Below are 18,458 nucleotides of genomic sequence, written 5' to 3'. Positions count from 1 at the left end.
ATAGAACACAAAGAAATATCCCTCAGCAAAAAGGATTGTTAAGCTCAAAAGTCAATATGTTCACATCTCTGAATTGTACAGGGTAGAAATACTGCACTTAGCATGCCAATAAGGATACATTCTAGACTTTTTCACTTAAAATCATCTTATCTCTTTAGAAAAAGACCTCTATTGCCAGGCCTGGACGAATAAAACTCGTCCAAAAACCAGAGTAATAAGAATGGATAAAAAACATTGTGATCACGCAGAGTCCAAATGCAGCAGATCTACCTGATACATCTTGTATAACATGCATTGTTACTTTGTGCATGCAACTTCTCTTTGCTGCTTTCAACATACCTGGTCGACTAACCTTGAAGCCAAGGTATTGGTTTTTCATCCTATTGCATAAAGCGGCTTTACAATTTACACCTGTTTTTTAGTTAATCAATAGAATGGTATTTTAGTCCCCTAGATATTATAGATAAATGAGTTCTTGGGTCATGAAAAACATCGATGGCTGAAAGCATTCATACTTTGTTCAGCAGACTGCGCGGTAAGGAAGAAAACATCGGCTTTTACAAATGCCTTCCTTTGTATTTTAACACGTAAAAATCTAATAGCTGTCTCCACACAGCACCCTCGCTATCGGTGCATTGCAAGCACGTTAAAAAATGGAGAACGAGACAATGGATGAGGTGAATATCTAAAGAAAATTCTTGTGCTACAATACAGGAGGTTGTTTTTCTATGGACGACCAGGCTGCGGTTAACTTACAACAGGAGACACAAGGTTTATATTAAGACTACGAAGTCACGGTCACCGGGTAATGTAAATCGCGTCTACAATAACAGTCTGAGGCATTTTAAATGGGGTACCCTTCTGGGTCCTTTTCCCATCAGATAGTTTCAGATAGCTCTCTCAAATGTAAACTCATCCCATTTCTATGTATCTATGTCTATTTACAAGTCCTGCTCTGCTGCTGTCGCTCTTTCCCAAACTAACACTTATCTCCACCTTGACCAAGAGTACCAGGGGCACAGATTGATCTTTCCCAAGATATTCACAGATATGTGTCTGGATAATACATGTCAATTTTGTTTTGGTGGACATAGAGTTTGCCAAGCGCTCGGGGTCAATAAATATAAGGCTATTTTATTTGGGGTAGGGTGGGGGGGGGGGTATATGTCGACAAAGGGAGTTCTTTATTTCTTATTCCGAGATGTTTGGAGAAAAAATAAAACGAACAGTACACAATGAATTATTTATATACTTTTAATAATCGACTTGAACTTTGTTATGCAAAATTATCTCCTGTCCAGGTTACATTGAAGTAAAGTGTAATAAGGAATAATATCATTAATCAAAATGTTTTTCTTTATATATCAGTGATCAGTAAAGTAGCATGGCCGCTTTCTGTATGGCAAGTTCCTGACGTAAATATGAAAAATGTACAACTATCTAGAATATGAAGCCGTATGTTTATCACTGATCTAGTTGCAAAAACAAAGTACTAGGCAAAGGTAATATTCTCTTCCATTTGTAGAGTTCCAGCTATTTAAATGATAAAGGGTCTTTATGGAAGCAGCTAAGGTACTCTACAACACGCTCCAGTTTCAATAGGTATCAGCAAAAACATCTTATTTACATAGTGTGAATTCCTTCTTCAGTACATCATATTTTATGTAGTGAAGACTCCATTCTGAGTCTCTTGGATAATTTGCCCAAAACATCTGTAGAAAGCGTGTATTTTGTCCGTTTTATCACTTTGGATTGTGTTTCCTGACGGGGTCGTATTCCTTTTATCCATTTACACAATCGATGCTACCTCGGTTGCCTGGAATTGACATAATGAAGTACATTAATTATATATGTTTTATCGATGTTAATGATGCTTAAACAATTGAAAATTAAAAAAAAAACAAAAAAAAAAACAACCGAACTGTGCGATTAAACGAATAACGAATGACAAAAAAGAAAATAAAATCCAGCCATTATTATTATTATTATTTTGTTCATCGTGCGCAGATATATCCAAGCTTTAGTAAAAGAATAAATAGAAAGCGCATATCTATATCGAAACCTAAGATGAAAAAATTGAGTATAGACATATCAATTATATATGTAAGGTCCCATAATAAGGACTTACTGTGAATCGAAGCTGCGTCGCAGATTTTCTTAAATTTCCCACTGCTGATGAGTTTGTCCAGGCCGGCCTCCCATTTGGAGATGAAATCGTTGTCTTTTCGGGTCATCATGCTGCTCCCACTGAGCATGCAACTGAATTCTCCGCCGGTCACTTTGGTCACCTGACTGGCGTAAGGGGCCATGTCGTGGACGGACGCAAACCCAGCGTCGATCTGTTTTAAAGGAAGTAAACAGATGAAATATTATTTTAATATTTAAAAATAGACACAGCTGTATTAACAAGAGATGGTAAATTACTACTTAGTTTTATATTCAATTTAATTTATTTCTGTACTAGTACAACAATACAATTGGTGCAATACCATTCTCTAATTGGTAATTGGATTGCCAGTTTGTGAATGAACAAGTATATATCTTATATAACGAACAGATGTACTAGTTAGATGTAAGTTACTAATAAAATGTGAGATCTAATTTTAAAATATATAATGAGAATTATAATGACATGGAAATATGTGTGGGATAATTAAGGAGCTGTGACTTACTGCGCCACTTTTAAGCTGGGCCACCATGTCCGTGGGAGTGGGGACGTTCTTAGCGGTAAATGAGGTACTGCTGCTCGGCTGTCTCCGAACGCAGGCTTCATCACTAGCCCAGCCTTCCACGAAACCTGCAGGAAGGGTGTTTAAACTTCACATCAGCTGATTATACAAATTACAAAGTTTATATGGTGGACGGGCATTTTATAAAGTTATTTTTAAAAATGAAATACACATTGAATGTAAGCTTGTTACCTTCGGAACTTCTGAAATATTACCTGCAAAAGCAGCATGTGGCTCATATTTTAGTTACTCTAATTCAAAGCATTTATTACTACATTCAGGTTATGTAAAAACCCGCTATAAACAGCAAAAAAATCAAAATTAGTGTCTTAAGAATTAATTATTGACAACCAAAAAAGAAAGTTTTAAAACAAGCTGCACAGCTTACCAATAGTTTTTCCAGTAAGAGTGGACACGGACACCGAAGTGCCTCCATTTTTGATATAAAAAGCGGACAGGGGGGCCTTGGTGTGAGGCCTGGCAAAACTGAACACCTGCACACGCCCTACTGTTTTATACCAACCGGTACAGGCGTCGTACCACTTCCCAAACAAACCTGAGAAAAATATATGTACAGCGATGATAACTGAGGTCTTCTTGACCAAATGGTAATGCTCATTTACATGAAAATGTATCTTTCAATGAGTATAATTAAACGTCCCATTTCTGTATTCCACAATATGTCATTATACATATATAAAACAGTGACTGTCCTATTCACATGCAAATCGCAATATTCAATAAAATGAATCAAATACGTATTACTAATAAATATGCTGCCACACATTAAAAAGGTACAAATGCCTCAGAGCCGTTATGTAAAATAAGAGGCCATTATTTGGGAAATTACCCCTTTAGAGGTTTGAGTGAACTGCTGTTATTTCGTCACGTACCCATGCCGCCGTGTGCTGGTTGTCCTGCGGTGACAGCCCAACAATTGCTGTACTTATCCCATACTGTACGACAGTCCATGCCGGCCTCGGTACACACTGCGTATAACAAAATTTAAAAATAAATAAAATACGCTGTTTTCCAATAATTTTCTATGCTAGTTTGATACATTTATAATGCATGCAAGTATTTTCCCTTACACGAAGAAATAAATAAATAAAACAATATAATTAGCAGGAGGCTTTACAATCCTTCGGTTAATTACCCATTTAAATCTTTGATATTTTTTAATTAGTTTTATACCTGCGTCAATCAACTCCAGATGGAATCCAGCCAAATATCCCGTGTTATCACTGCAACAGATAGAAACACCAGTGAACTTCTTGGAGAACAAAACTAAAAAACGACACTTGAAAGTGATCAAAGAACTAACATTCAAATCTCAGGAGACCGGAATGATAATGCTGAGAAATAAAATATGCTGAAAACTGAAATTCAAGCACACACACACAGAGAGAGAGAGAGAGAGAGAGAGAGCGGCAGCATACCGGTATACCGGTACATAGACACGTAGCAGTATATTCATTAAACAGATACCCTAGCTATGTTATTTGAAAAGAAGAACACCTATTAATTTCACACTTTTATTCGATTTTCTATAAAAGGAAACTTATACAGACTATCATTATAAAGATAGGAGAATGGCGGCTGCCCTGCCTTACATGTATTCGTGGGCTCCGAAGTCGTGTCCGACAGCAATGGTGTAGGTTTTCTTGGCGCATGTATCCTGAGCGGACGTCAGGGAGCCGAAGACTGCAACGGCGACAGCCAGGAACACTTCACGTCGAAATAGGAATCAGTTTTACTATGATTATTCTACCCCCTTTTTTGTTAGCAAATATGCTGTGGCTTATATTTTGTTTAAATAAATGTATTGAAGTAGTAGCGTTTGATGACGGATTCGCACTCTGTTTGTGGAGACTGGTAACAGTAATGTGGGAATTATCCAGTTGACATCAATATTTTGTATTTATGCTCTACGAACGCCAGCATTTAATATTTAATATTTTCTCTACCTCGATACTAAACGTAATCTTTCGCAATACTAAAGTTACAGTTTCACTTTACACAGCTTACAATAATTCAAACGAGAACATTAAGAAAAGCATTAAAATTATTTGGATCGAGAACGCTAAATAAAGAAGTTAGCTTATCTTACCGATGCGTCCTCCGTCCATGTCTGTATGGCGTGTACGTCCTTCTCAGCCGGGAGATTGGGATGAAGTGAGAGGGCGATGGCGGAATCAAGGGCGTAGGTAAGCGAGCACTTGCACACAGTGACAACAACTCCTTCCCCTAGCGGCCCGTAATGCTCTGTTTACCACGTCCCGTCGACCATTATTGGCGGTATTGATGCGGCGGGGTATTTGCATTTTTTTGTTGTACATTATTTGTATTCTGACGTAGGCATTGTGAGGAGGTCAGTGAAAAAGCCACTTGCGGGGATGACATTCAGGTTATGATGAATGGACGCATCACAGCGTAAATAAAGACATTGAACGGGTGACTTCTTAGTTTAAGGTCTTCATGCACGGGGACGACTAATGGAATGCACATACTAAGATAACAAAAACTTAAAAATGCATATCCATGCAGACTTGCAAAATATATCCCCTACCAAAAACGAATTTCTTATGAAAACGCTTTGTTTCAGATATCGAATCAAAAAATAGTATTTTCTCATGGCGTTTTGCGGGTCTTATATAAACAATAAATTACGAAAACACTAAGGCTCTGTTCTCACAACTTTTAGATCGATCTATCACCGCGGGGAGTCTCACTAGATTACTGTCAGATAATCCGCCTTAAGTGTCCGTCCCCGCCTACTACAAGCTATAAGGGGTAATTAACTTTCGTGTCCGCCCGGCTGACAGCTATTTAGCGTGAACCCCCAGGGAGTTAGGTCGATCCAATGTAGGTCGATCTAATCTATGAGAATGGGGTGTTAGTAGATCAGTGCCTGGATCACACTGCTGTCAACCTTTACCTCGGGATACCAGGGGACCGACGGGGGCTTCCGAAACGAAAACCAAAGGAGACCCGTAAGGGGAAATGAAGACACAGCAACTAGTGAATATCACGGGGAGATTTTTTATGCTTAAGTACTACAAAAGCATTTTGGCAAATATTGGAAGCATTTCCATAAAAATTTGCTAACGATGAGTTTGTTTAATTAATCGAGCTTTCCTCATTTGCCCCTCTGAACTGGGCGAGTCCAAGGCTTAAAGTCAGCAATGAATACCCAAACAAAAATAATTTCTTTGGAGGAATTCTATACGAAATGGGTTCACAGACGGGTTTAAGTAACGTTTACAGCATAAGCAAATAGAAATTAACTGTCCTGTTCCACACGCATTTCTAAGGAGGCGACTACGGGATTTAGGCCAGGCATTGACTTTGATGCCGTTTTCAACAATTTTATGTTGCTACAATAATAGCTTCTTCAAATCAAGCTATTAAAGTTACTTCTGCTCCAAAATGTCGATGTCTCTTTCTTAAAAGAATGACGTTTTTAATCGATTTTCGATCTGTAAAATACCAACAAAAGTAAATTGTTAATACTTCTTATTTTCTTTTTCTCCACTGGCTTCAGTCAAGTGAATGGTTACAGTTCTTTGCTACATACACTTTTCTCGCAAAAGTAGAAATTTACGTAGGAACCAGCATTGATTTCATTATTTAAACAAAAAAGATGTATAACGACCCTCTGGTAAATAGTAAGTTGTTAAAGCTACAGGAATAAAAATAGAAATATAATAAGATGATATGAGATAACAAAATGCCATTTGCCAACCCATAAAAATGACAGGTCAATTCACCTTTTAAAGCAACCTGGGTCAACTTGATGAGTGAAAATAACAGCACCAAAATTGTGCTTAATTTTACCAGACTTTAAAAACTTTAAAATTTCATATAAAAAAGCTTTGTTCAATCGGTTGTTTTTTTTTTTTATCTCTGACGTAAGTTAGAATTTGGGCTCTTCATGGTGGTTGAATATTATTGTTGTAAAGCAGAAGACTTACACTTTCGATAATTACAAAAACAATTAAAACAGAATCAAATGTGTAGGAAGTTATTGAGTGCAAGTTAAAATTTTTTAAGTGTCAACAAGTGTAGAGAGTGTTCTCGAAGTAAGAATGGATGGAACATTTCAAAGTCATATATAGTTGGATCTGATTTGTCAATTTTTCTATAGATTTGCACGTTTCTAACACGTGTAAAACTCATGCATACTCGAGATGGACAAGGTCCAAGCATGAGTAATTCGGAAAATATTTTGAATTGAAACAAGTCTCTCTGAAATTACTTAATTAGGAAATATTGAATAGCGTTTTGTAATATGAGAATGGAAAATTCTTTGGGAAAATAGAGTATAAATACTTGTAGATTCTGTGAAAAAGTGAGTCGTCATTCTTCACTATAACATAATGCACTGCAGTGGTGCTGAACACGGAGCAGACTGGAATGCTTTGGCCACGCCTTCAAAGAGCACCACTACTGCATTCTAGGTTCAAAACACCTACATCCTACGATAACATAAATATCTAAGAAAATGCACGGTGACCGCCTTTTATGCCGTTCGGGTAAGGCACCACACGGTGTATGATGAAAACGCATATACTAGTACACAAATTAACAATTCTATTCCCCTCCTCGAATTTTGACGCTGCACTTGGTTTTAACTTGTTACCAGGGCTTGCCTATTATACACAGAGGGTATAAATAACATTATTTTATTCGCATATGATAGAAATCACAGTAAAAAGAACACAAAGTTTAGCATGTGCACATGATAAAGAAAAGAAGAAAAACTGACAAATGAAAAATGACAAAGAAATTGCATTACATACAATTTTTCAAAATTATAGTAGGTATCATACTAATAACAAAAACAACAATTATTTATAGGTTAATTTTAAGTAAATAAATAAATACCGACCATTAAGTTTCTTCCACACTTTTTCTAAAGTTACATATGGTTCAGGGGGTGATCCAGGATTATTTGAAGGGGTTGTCCACGGATGTGAAGCCCCCCCCCCCCCCCCTTGGCGTAGGGTTCGCTTAAGGGTATTGATATTTTAGAGGTCGAACGGTGTCATTCGGTACACCCGTTTACAACTGTCATTCAGGTAGGCAAAAGTCTAATTTCAAGAGGGAATCATATTGGTGTGATTTTTTTCAGAAATCGAAGGGGGGGGGGTCAGGAATCCCTTGACACCCCCCCAAATCCGCCACTGTAGTTCCGTAAATATTTGGAGGATCTCGACACACAATAAGCTACCAAAGATAGTCATAGCTGCACTAACATTTTTACTAAGTATAAAAAGAAATTACAGAAATTGTAGTCCAGGATATAATATTTACTTTTATATTACTAATACATTTGCGCGAAAAAAGTGTCGAAAACCCGTGCCTTTTAGTCGACGTATTGCCAGGGTAAATTTGTGAATTAGACGCCAAGGAATTACCTTTTATATACCCACGTTCACTATATTTACACTGTGCACTGTATTTGCTCCCGTTGTCAGCAGAGTGTTTGCACTCTTTAGGGCCCATTCCCAAGACTATAGTATCAAACCTATCTTTTACGTAAGATCGATCCAACTTCGCGGGAAATTTCGCTGAATGCAATCATATTAACAGATTAATACGCCTCCCACTGGCGTTTAGAAGAATATTGAAAAGCTGGTGATTGTGTGAGTATGTTGGAAAAAAGAAGAGGCGTGTCGTTCAGTTAAGCTGATTGCATTCAGCGAGAGTCCCTGCGGAGTTGGATCGATCTACGTAGACCGATCGTGTCATTGGAAATGAGTCCTTAGGTATGTTTAACAACTCCTTACAAACCGGTACACGGGACCCAATTTCCAGTCAAGTTGTAACTTAGTCCAAACTGAAGTTTGCAAGAAGAATGGACTATGACTTTTAAAACCAAATTAATCCATTTAACCATATGTCGTATTGCGTATTGAGAGAATAACCACCTTTAGTTTGAAACCGTTATTACACGTTGTGCTAAGAAGGTGTGTTCTAAGCTGAGTCTGCACAACTCCACTGTGAATGCGCCCAAGGACAATAAGAGGCATTAACTTAGTTATTTTCTTCTTCTTTTGTTGTGCTTGAGCGAATGGGGGTCGGGTGGTTAGACAGGTAAATTGTCTCTAACATCCTGGAGGCCGTCACCCATTATACATGTACAGATACAGGTCACGGCTTGACCTGCTGTAACGTGTTTGTGAGTGAAGAAGAGGTGGTGTAGCTGTCTTCTACAGCAAGGTGAGCATTATCAAAACAAAGTGTATCTTTCATTGTTTTTGTAGATTTTATTTTACATGTCTTTTCAATATTACATGTAGGACTTGAATATACCGTTAAAAGAAAGTATAAGCTCTATCAACGTTGAACCAAAGTGTGGAAAGCACTGAAAAACGATCTGAAGAATCTTTGCATCTGCAGCACCTGTAAAAAGTTGACAAATTATACAAACAAAAAAGAAAATGGATTGTCTCAAAAAACAGGTAATCTTCTGCAAAATATGGTGCAGTTTGGCATATTCTTAACAGAAAGTGAGAGACTTTTACCCATTTTGCATCTCTTCATCAGATCCACTGGTGTGGGTAAATGTCCTTCTTGGAAGGTCAACGTGATTACATGGTTTTGTGAAAATATTTTAGGTTTCACCACCGATCATAGACAGGCCATACGTTAAAAGGTCATACAGAAGAGAGATATAAAAAATGGTCATAACTAAATGAACGTAAGGCTAATGAACAGCTAACTAGATAAATGAATAAACAAAAAATAAATCGATAATATTATTATCACGCACAAACTAAACAAAAATGGAAAAATTATTGAATTAAAAAAGCGAAAAAAGAGTACTGTTTAAGTGATTTCAAAGTTGTCAAGTACATTTACATGTAGGAACGTAGATAAGGTAACAAAGATCATTTCATTTTGTCCCACAGTAAAAGATTTATAACCACGAAGGAACAATGATAGCTTTTCTTTCTGAGTTCTAAAACAGACCTTATAACCCTGCAATATTTCATTTAATGGAAAAGGGACGTGTAACTTCCATTCCGTAGAGGGTATCTGAATGAGAAGAGTAAAGGAGTATCAGGGGTAGCACAGGTGCAGTGAGGAGTGTCGACCGCATTCCAATTATATTTTTATATTATTATTTTTATATTATTATGCCTATACACTTCAGTTTTAAACAGACACCCAACCCTAGCTCTGTTCAACATTTTTCTTGACTTCTACATGTATTTTGATAGAGAGCGGCGGTTGAAAGCGATCCTATTTTGATGTTATTTTAAAAAAATAAAAAAGAGACCGAATAATGGCGCAAAAATTACAAAATTCACTCATTCCACTGTGATTTGTTGATTTCTTGCGCACCACAGTAAGTTAAAGTCATAAAATACACGTACATAAAATGACCCAGATTGTTTATAAAACCATAAGCAGTAGTGCACGGTGTTTGTTCTATATAAACTCAGACGGGCACTGATAGGTCACGCTGCTTTGACACAAACTATTAAACCTATATTTATCTATGCTTATTTTGCAAAGCAAGAAAAAAGAGAAGGGAAACAACCACTATTTTCATTGTGAATCTCACCCCTTCTTTTCACAATTTAGTCTGGTCGACCGAGGTTGATCTAGATCTGTTTACAAGAAGTATCTTATTTGAACCACAACCATCAAATATCAATATCATTTATAACAGACAGACAACAATCTTCATATTATGAATCATAATAAATTACAAACAATCCTGCTTGGTCATCACTGTATTTTGTTATCCGTATTTGCAACTATGGCCACTCATAAAGAGGCAATTCAAAGGGCTCAGATAAATGGGCAAGATAGTAAAATGTCACGAATTTTTAGGTTTGGTCAGTATCCAAAGTTAAAGACCACAACTTGATCATTATACACCTGTATAAAAGCTTAGATCTACTGTTATCATGTTAATAATGCCAAAATCTTTTTCTGCTTTGTTACAAATAGAGACATATCCGTTATGAATAATCAACAGCTAAACCTTGCATTGCAATTAATCTTGTAGCTTGCGGTGAATTTTTGGACAAATATCACACTCAACGGTATATTATTACAAAGGGAGGTACATGGGAAGAATTTGTTGCTAATGTAAAGCTACAGATTTTTCATGAAAAAAAAGTAATTTGAGAAATATTAATTATTATATGAATGGTCAATACTTTGCACAGATTGATGGTGACCAGGACGACCACCATTAAAATTTAAAAGATATACAAGCGCCTCGGTTATTTTACAAGGAAGATTGTACTTTAATAGTTTTCTCGTGTGATAAATGAAATATCCCCTTGCTATAATGTTGTTTGTCTTGTCCTATCCCCCCTTCTTCTCCGAGCCCTGCAGTCCCAGCACGACTAGGGGTGTATATTTAGCATATTTGTATTCTGTTATGTTCTCTACCTGCAGAGTAGCATCATCCAAGGTCACGGTTGTTTGTCTTCGTGTGTAAGACATTGGTTTCAACGAAAGCACCACAGCAGGTGAGCGAGCGAGCGAGAGAGAGAGAGAGAGAGAGAGAGCGAGATCGTGAGTACATCACCTTTGTTGTTTTAACAATATTAAAATATTGGCCTTTAGTTTGCTGGTTTCTTGTTTTTTTTTTAATCCCACCTTGTGTTTTATTTTTGGTCTTTTTTAAGTCACGCTGATTTAAGAATATACTCATAGATATATCGATTTAAAGCAACTCTCTCTGTGAGAATGAACTGATATACAGATACCTACAAAGGAATGGCATACTTTGTATATGTAGCACTACTAAATCAATGAATAACTTTTATAGTAATAAGTGGAGAATTTTTTACAATGGCATTTCCCCTCTTTGAGCCTGGACCGCCATTTCAGTCTCCATAGAGCCTTCGTCAAGAACATATCAACTGGCCCATGCTATTTTATTTATTCAGAGCTTATAACCCCTCTTTATGTATAGACCATAAGGGTACTTAGGGTTCCGTCCCCTCGAAACTATCGGTCTCCGTAGGTCGATTACACTCAGTTGTAAAGGTGAAATATGCATCTTCGTCAAATTCTAACAATTTTTTTGTCCCAAGTCAACCTGGTTAGATAATTATTAGGAAAATAATTATTTTCGGAGAGGTAAAATAAGTTCAAAATCAAAATACGTAATTTTTTTGTTGTGAGGCACATTAAAAAGAATTTAGGCACAAGATAATGGTCATATGTATAAGTGTATAAATCATCTAAGTAGACCGAATAGAACTTCACAAGCGACCTGATGATATAAAGTAAGTATCAGTAAAGAATTATTAAGTACTTTCGAAATCGTACGGGGCTTTATTTAAACTAGTTGGAGCATGGAAACATGTGGTTAGACCTGCACGTTTTACGTTTATGTGTACATCTAGGCTTGTCATAAACCTGTCCACTGAGATGATTTAGATTTACGTTCCAGTCTGACAACTCGCTCTTGTGTAGCATGGCGCTAAAATTGTCATTGGGTGCGTTTTTCACCAGTTGCATCGTGCTAGGGTTACATTTACGTTACCATCCTTTTATGACTAAAAGATAAATAGAAAAAAGATTTCTCGCCTATTCTAACATTAGTGCATGGCTGATTTTGTTGAAAATATCTACATGTACTTGTAGGCCTATTTCTCCTTTCGGCGATTATTATTATTATTATTATTATTATTATCTGTGATGAATATGTTGAAAATAAAGATATTACCGTACAACCTTGTCGTATTCCTTATGAAGAGGGATACCTCTGCTTGGGACAGCTATATCGCCGACGCATTGAAAATGGTTACACTGTCGCGTTGTGTCGCCCTTCACCCGTATGTCCCATGCTTTTATTCTGTGCAGCAAACTGTCTAAATATTTGAGTTTTAGTAAAGCTGTCTTATTTTCCTCTTCAGAGTGGTTAACATTTCCTTCGCCGATTATTGATGCAGAAATTTGAAATCATGGAAGGTGGCGCTGCTCCTGCAGGTAACTTCAGATCTTAAAATCAAATCATTTCCAAAATCTGTCCAAAATACACCCGGGTAGCCTCATTTCCAGATTAAGATGCTCTATTAGGCATCAAAATATAGTAAATTATTTCAATAATAAGCTGTTGACTGAAGAAAGAATTCTTTATTTTCTTTACATAACACAGCTGACGAAATTCTTCTCTGGCTGTTTCCTAAGGTTTGAATTCATCATTACTGTCAACAAAACGTTGTAACTATTTATTTTATTTTCCTAATTGCGTCTTCAGGAAACCGCATTTTGATAGTACTGGTAGCAGTGTGTGCAATCGTCGCCGTAATTGCCATAGTTATAGCTGTAGTGGCAGTATCGAGATCCTCGACCACTCCAAACATCACCATTCAAGGCGACCAAACTACAATAGGTGGCAGCACCTCTGGACAAGGATCGTCTGCTGGGAGTTCTGGTGGGAGCTCAGGCTCTGCAGTCTCATCGTCATCTGGAGGACGGATCTTCACGATCGCCATAGGACATGACTGGGGCGCTCACGAATATATGTAGGTAGATTTTTCTGTGGAAAAGAAATATCTCTGCCGATAAAAATACCATAGTAAAAAGACGTGGCATAACCCGCGATTGCTTATACAGTGCCAGTAGGAGCACACGAACGAAATGGGGTGCCTCGATATGAAACCAGACAACTTTTGTGCTTTTAATCTCCAAATACTTTAAAAAATCAATTAAGTTAATAAATAGGCCAGGAACAAGAACTTCTTAAATCGTATATTTAATATTAATGATTATTAAAGATCATAATAATAAACGAGTCGCATTTCGATTTACTCCATGCTATGGTCTTTATTGAAAATGGCAATTTTTTCGAGATTACAAATTGCATCGTATTGTTTGGTTCCATTGCCTCGCTTTCAAAAATTAGAACAGGCGCCCCAAAACCGGGAGACGAAGAAAAAAAATTATATTGGCCAAGTTTGCCCTTGCACAAGAATGTCCTCGCAGTATTATCTGCAATTAACCTTCCTACGATTTTGAATGTATTTTGCAATATCATTTTCAATCTGGCCGATGAAGAATTTTATTAATCAAGAGTGGGGGAGGTGTGAAAATCCCCATTGGGGCCACATATAACACTATAAATACAATGGGAATCCCCTTAAAAATGAAGGTAAAATTAATGTTATTCTAAGGAATTCCGACGGATTTACTTTTTAAAACATAAAATCAATATAACATTTCTAATGTAAATTTTCAGAAAGACACCAGAGAGCAAATGAAATAAAATCAACCACACGGTAAACACCGGCAGGCTTTGTCAATTTCACCAACTTGTTCATTTCAAACAGCACACTTTTCGCACATGCGCAGATGTTTGAAGCCTGTGCTGCCAGTAGGCACAAAAGACGTCCTCAAACCCTTCTAGACTTCTAGGATTTTCTGAATTTAATACTGTCGTGACTTTGACAAATATATCTGTCATTCAAATAAACTACGTACTTATATGTGTGTTTGGAAAAGTAGATAATTAGTTTTCGGTTTTGATAAATTCAAGCCTTTTATATATAATGAGAACTAAGGTAAACCGAAATATCCGTAAATAACAAAACTAATTTCTTGAAAACAGAGATGTTTATCAAAAACACCACATAACTCGATTAAGGAAAAACCATGACAAAAACGTATGTTTTCTGTATAAAATTAAGGAGAATTCTGCAAAATTACCGATCTATGTACAACAGTGTACAGCCATATTGTAGGCCTATAAGGTTTTCAATACCGCCGCTTTAGAAACTCTATCTATTCATTGACATATCCTTAGTCATTTCTTATTAATGCATTTTAATCAACACAGTGTGGTTTCCATAAAAAAAAGCAATAAATGCTTAAATTGTCACATATGAAACACGTTCTTACATTCATATCCATTCAACATGCTGGTAGCTGTATTGTTCCTGTTTCAGAGACACCTCTGGCTATTTGGCAGGCTTCCATTATGATTTAATCGACGCAGGTAAATCGACATTTCGTTTTCATCGAATGTTAAGTAATTTGTCGAATTTTAAATAATTTGATCACTGCCCCCCCCCCCCCCCCCCCCATCTGACGCTCTATCACTCACTTAATAATTTAACGACAAATTTCGGTTGTTAACAAATTAAACAAGCCTAGATTACATTTACACGGGGCCGTGCGATGAAATTGTCCGAACAATTTTTTTTTTGAAATCGCAAGGAGCTACGGGCTACACCGAGTGTAGCCTCTACATTACATGGCCTTAAATCCATACAATTCCGTGCAATTTCGCACGGCCACCGTCTACCCCCGCTCAGACGCCGTGCAAAAAGGGTATTACGGGCAGTATACGTGCAATGTACTGGCATGGCATTTCAAATGTAATCTAGGCTTTATATCTTTTCAGTTTGCACCGAGGCTGGCATGGACTGTCGTACTGTATGGGACAAGTACGTCAATTGCTGGGATTCCACCCCAGGACAACCCTCACACGGCGGCCAGGGTAAGTGATGTTTGTGTGTGTGTGTGTGTGTGTGGGGGGGGGGGGGTATGTACTAAAAACGAACGTTAGCAAAAATTATAAGGATAACAACTGTTCATTTTGGCCAAAAAATGAATTTTCCTGGGGTAAATGACAATTTTCCTGTATAATCCATTTCTACATTCAAAGGTGTCTGTTTTTTCCTTAAAAGTTCGCTTTTTTGTAATGATCTCTTAAGAGATTATTACAGAGTATAGCCATCTATGGAGGTCATGCGGTCCGATGGCAAACACAGATTTCAAAATAACTGCTATAACTGCCGTTCTTGTTGTAAAATAGAATATATTATATTTCTATGAGTTGTTTACAATGTATTCATCGTGAAATAAAGATCTCATACGAAGAGTTATCCCTTTAATCTTCACCGAAAAATGTGGCCTATTTTAATTTGGCTCAAATCAATAAAAATTTACTGAATTAATCAAATTTGCCTCGTCTAGAAAAAAATACATGATTTATGTAGATATATAAAATGAATGATACTAAATATTTAAATTTCGTATCTTTAGGTATACTACTTATTTTAATGAAAATTCTTAAAATTAATGTTTTTGGTGTTGAGGAAATTACCACCTTACCACCATTTCGCAAGAGAAACTGCTAAATTGAAACATGTAGTTGTCCTATAAAACCACATTTCAGGTTTGATGGGCCGTTGGTATGATGCTTGTACCGGCTGGTTTCCAACCATAGGTAGGATCCAGGTGTTCAGCTTTTCTTCGCCATTCCTCAAGCCCCCAACCAGCTATTTTTTTACGAAGACGGGGAACGCTGCTTCGTTTCCATCCAGAAATGTAGCTAACAAGAAAATTGGTAGGACACATATTTTGATCAAAGCATACATGTATAACGCCGATAAGTATATTGTATCAAGTAGAAATCGAAGCGGGAATTTTAGGATCTAAAGTTGTTGACGATGTTTTAAGTCTCTTGTAAGTTATAACTTCTCCAAACAACATACTGTATTCACTCAGGTAGATTCAGGTAGAGGCTGCGTTCCCGGATGAACTTGTCTTGTTAGTCTTGTTTAGTTTTTCTTTGAATAAATTCGTGTATATTCTAGATTAACTGTTTCAATGTATTGCCACATTGTTGTCATTCAGGTAGGTAATAAAAACAGTAATGTAAAATACAAAATCAATCTCCTTGATTATTTAAGGTTTCATTGATGGCTGGGCTAGTGACGAGAAGTGTCTGGCCAGATGGACCGACGTCACGGGTCAGGATAGTATGACCGTCGTCCATGTTAATAACCCTGCAGATATCGTAGCCAAGTTGAAAAGTGGAGAAGTAAGATATAAAGCGTGTTCTATTCCGATTTTGAAATGTATTAAGTGTTCAGTGTTCTTGAAACATTGCAGAGAAAACGGAATTTGACTTCGTCATATATTACAGGAGAACTGACATATTTGGATTCATACAGTAGAGATATTTCATTTTCCAGTAAACAGGACTATGCTACACACGTATGTTTGGTGCAAACTAAATATACTCTGTTTTTCTGCACAAATAGATAGAAGCGGCCTTCGTGTCTGCCCTAGACATGGCGGACTATGCATCAAGAGCCAACCCTGAGGTTGAACAAGTCCCTGGGGCTGGGTTTTCTTGCATGTTGTCCGGCAACGGGATGATGACACGGAAAGACAACGACTTCAACTCAAAATGGAACGTAGGCCTCAGCAAGCTGGTCACCAGCGGGAAGTTTAAGAAATTATGCGACGCAGCGGCTACAAAACACGGTGAGTCACATGAAAACAGCTCTAAAAAGCATTATTCTTCATACACAGGATATCAGCTGAGATGTCGAAACTGAATAGCTTCCCTAATTAAAATGTGAAAAACAACAACCATAGTTACTGGACCTAACATTTTGGTTTCTAAAGATAAACATGATTAGAATTCAGTCGGAGAGGAGTGGTCTCACGTAAAAAATTGTAAAGCAAGTATATATCAGATCCGCTTTTTTGTAGGTTCTCGTGGTTCCGTGACCTGCGTCGATGGCTAGAAATATCATGAAAATATCACCAAGAGCGGGAAAGAGACTGGAGAAGAGAGATTTCGGAGAAAAAAGTACTAACTGACAATTAAGACCCATCAGAAAGTTCAGTTCCTATTGTTTGCTTGTTTTTTTTTTTCTTTTTTTTTTCATTGAAGACGGCCGTGTCATTTTCGGACAGTGTACAAAGATTTCCACCAAAAAAAAAAAAAAAAAAAAAAAAAAAAAAAAAAAAAAAAAAAAAAAAAAACTCCGATACACAAAACCCGTTTTTTGTTGAAGTGATATTTGACTAACATATATTGATAGGATTCTTTGAGCATATTTCGGTTTTAACCTGCTTTTAATATCCATTAAATTGCAAGAATTATATCCGTTGTTGAAAGACGAAATTCAGACACATGTTCAGTATGTATCTTGGTCACCATCCTGTTCAAACAGAGTAACCCTCTGATACATAAGGCATTATAGACCAACTGAGAGGATCCACCTGTTCTCACCTGACACGATATCAACCCTCTCCGGAGCCTTAAGATTGTCGATTTGTGAATATTTCTAAGGTTTTTAACTTACTAAGTACTAATTCAACAAAAATGTGAACTTTTGAGTCTCTTCAGCGACGCGCATTTTTGTGATATTGGCGCAATTTTGATTTGTTCAATAATTTCCACTGTTTTATTTACCGTAGGACCCTCCAATTTGGAAAGCGATAATCTGCAATTTAAAAGCATAGTACATGTAACAGCTATGCAGATTGAACAAAATGTTTGTTTCACTGACGGACTTTATTGTTCATTTCTTGTTAAAAGGAACAGAACTCATTTGTCACAATATATATATCGAAGGGGTGTTTGCCTTCATACAGAAGAACTAAGATATTTTCTAACAACAAAATATTGCAAAAGATTTTAAAACATATTCAGGAGAGTGCTATAGGCCTTAGGCTGTTTTGTATGTATTCTAGATAACATTTGTATTTTTTCTATTATTTTTATAGTAAATGCTCAAAACTGTCTTATTATGACGTATAACGCTTGTGAAAAATAAACATAACAATTTTAGCAATTTTCTTTTTATCATTTTCTAGTAATCACAGTTAGTGTTCTTTGCGGCTTGCACTCTCTACCAGTGTGTACTGGGTAGGAGGTTTGGCAAATGCTTTTGCTAATGTATCAGTCATCACTTTTGGAAACCTCTATCAGCGTAGTGAGTG

At 36.9% G+C, this 18,458-nt stretch overlaps 2 protein-coding genes across 4 annotated transcripts; one reads left to right on the top strand and one right to left on the bottom strand.

Annotated features, from left to right (window-relative positions):
• Nucleotides 1–1,240: 1,240 nt before the first annotated feature.
• On the bottom strand, nucleotides 1,241–5,022 carry LOC106152780 (uncharacterized). Its single transcript, XM_013526512.3, has 8 exons — nucleotides 4,840–5,022; nucleotides 4,343–4,457; nucleotides 3,924–3,973; nucleotides 3,623–3,718; nucleotides 3,118–3,285; nucleotides 2,673–2,797; nucleotides 2,129–2,339; nucleotides 1,241–1,816 (listed from the first exon to the last, which is right to left on the bottom strand). Exons 1-8 carry the CDS (start codon nucleotides 4,856–4,858, stop codon nucleotides 1,782–1,784), a joined length of 819 nt encoding a protein of 272 aa, XP_013381966.2. The 5' UTR covers nucleotides 4,859–5,022; the 3' UTR covers nucleotides 1,241–1,781.
• Nucleotides 5,023–8,784: 3,762 nt separating this feature from the next.
• On the top strand, nucleotides 8,785–18,306 carry LOC106152796 (uncharacterized). 3 transcript variants are annotated; one of them, XM_013526528.2, is made up of 10 exons: nucleotides 8,785–8,954; nucleotides 11,154–11,227; nucleotides 12,626–12,698; nucleotides 12,970–13,237; nucleotides 14,657–14,706; nucleotides 15,115–15,210; nucleotides 15,892–16,062; nucleotides 16,409–16,539; nucleotides 16,763–16,988; nucleotides 17,220–18,306. In XM_013526528.2, exons 3-10 carry the CDS (start codon nucleotides 12,656–12,658, stop codon nucleotides 17,252–17,254), a joined length of 1,020 nt encoding a protein of 339 aa, XP_013381982.2. In that variant the 5' UTR covers nucleotides 8,785–8,954; nucleotides 11,154–11,227; nucleotides 12,626–12,655; the 3' UTR covers nucleotides 17,255–18,306. The 3 variants fall into 3 exon arrangements, with proteins under 3 accessions (XP_013381982.2, XP_013381980.2, XP_013381983.2); XM_013526526.2 differs by having other exon boundaries at nucleotides 11,154–11,273; XM_013526529.3 differs by lacking the exon at nucleotides 11,154–11,227 and having other exon boundaries at nucleotides 8,797–8,954.
• Nucleotides 18,307–18,458: the final 152 nt, after the last annotated feature.

The sequence above is a fragment of the Lingula anatina genome, chromosome 2 (assembly GCF_051362555.1).
Source record: "Lingula anatina isolate TDL-2025a chromosome 2, LinAna3.0, whole genome shotgun sequence".
NCBI classification, from domain to species: domain Eukaryota; kingdom Metazoa; phylum Brachiopoda; class Lingulata; order Lingulida; family Lingulidae; genus Lingula; species Lingula anatina.
This window is presented reverse-complemented; position numbering and strand designations above follow the sequence as displayed.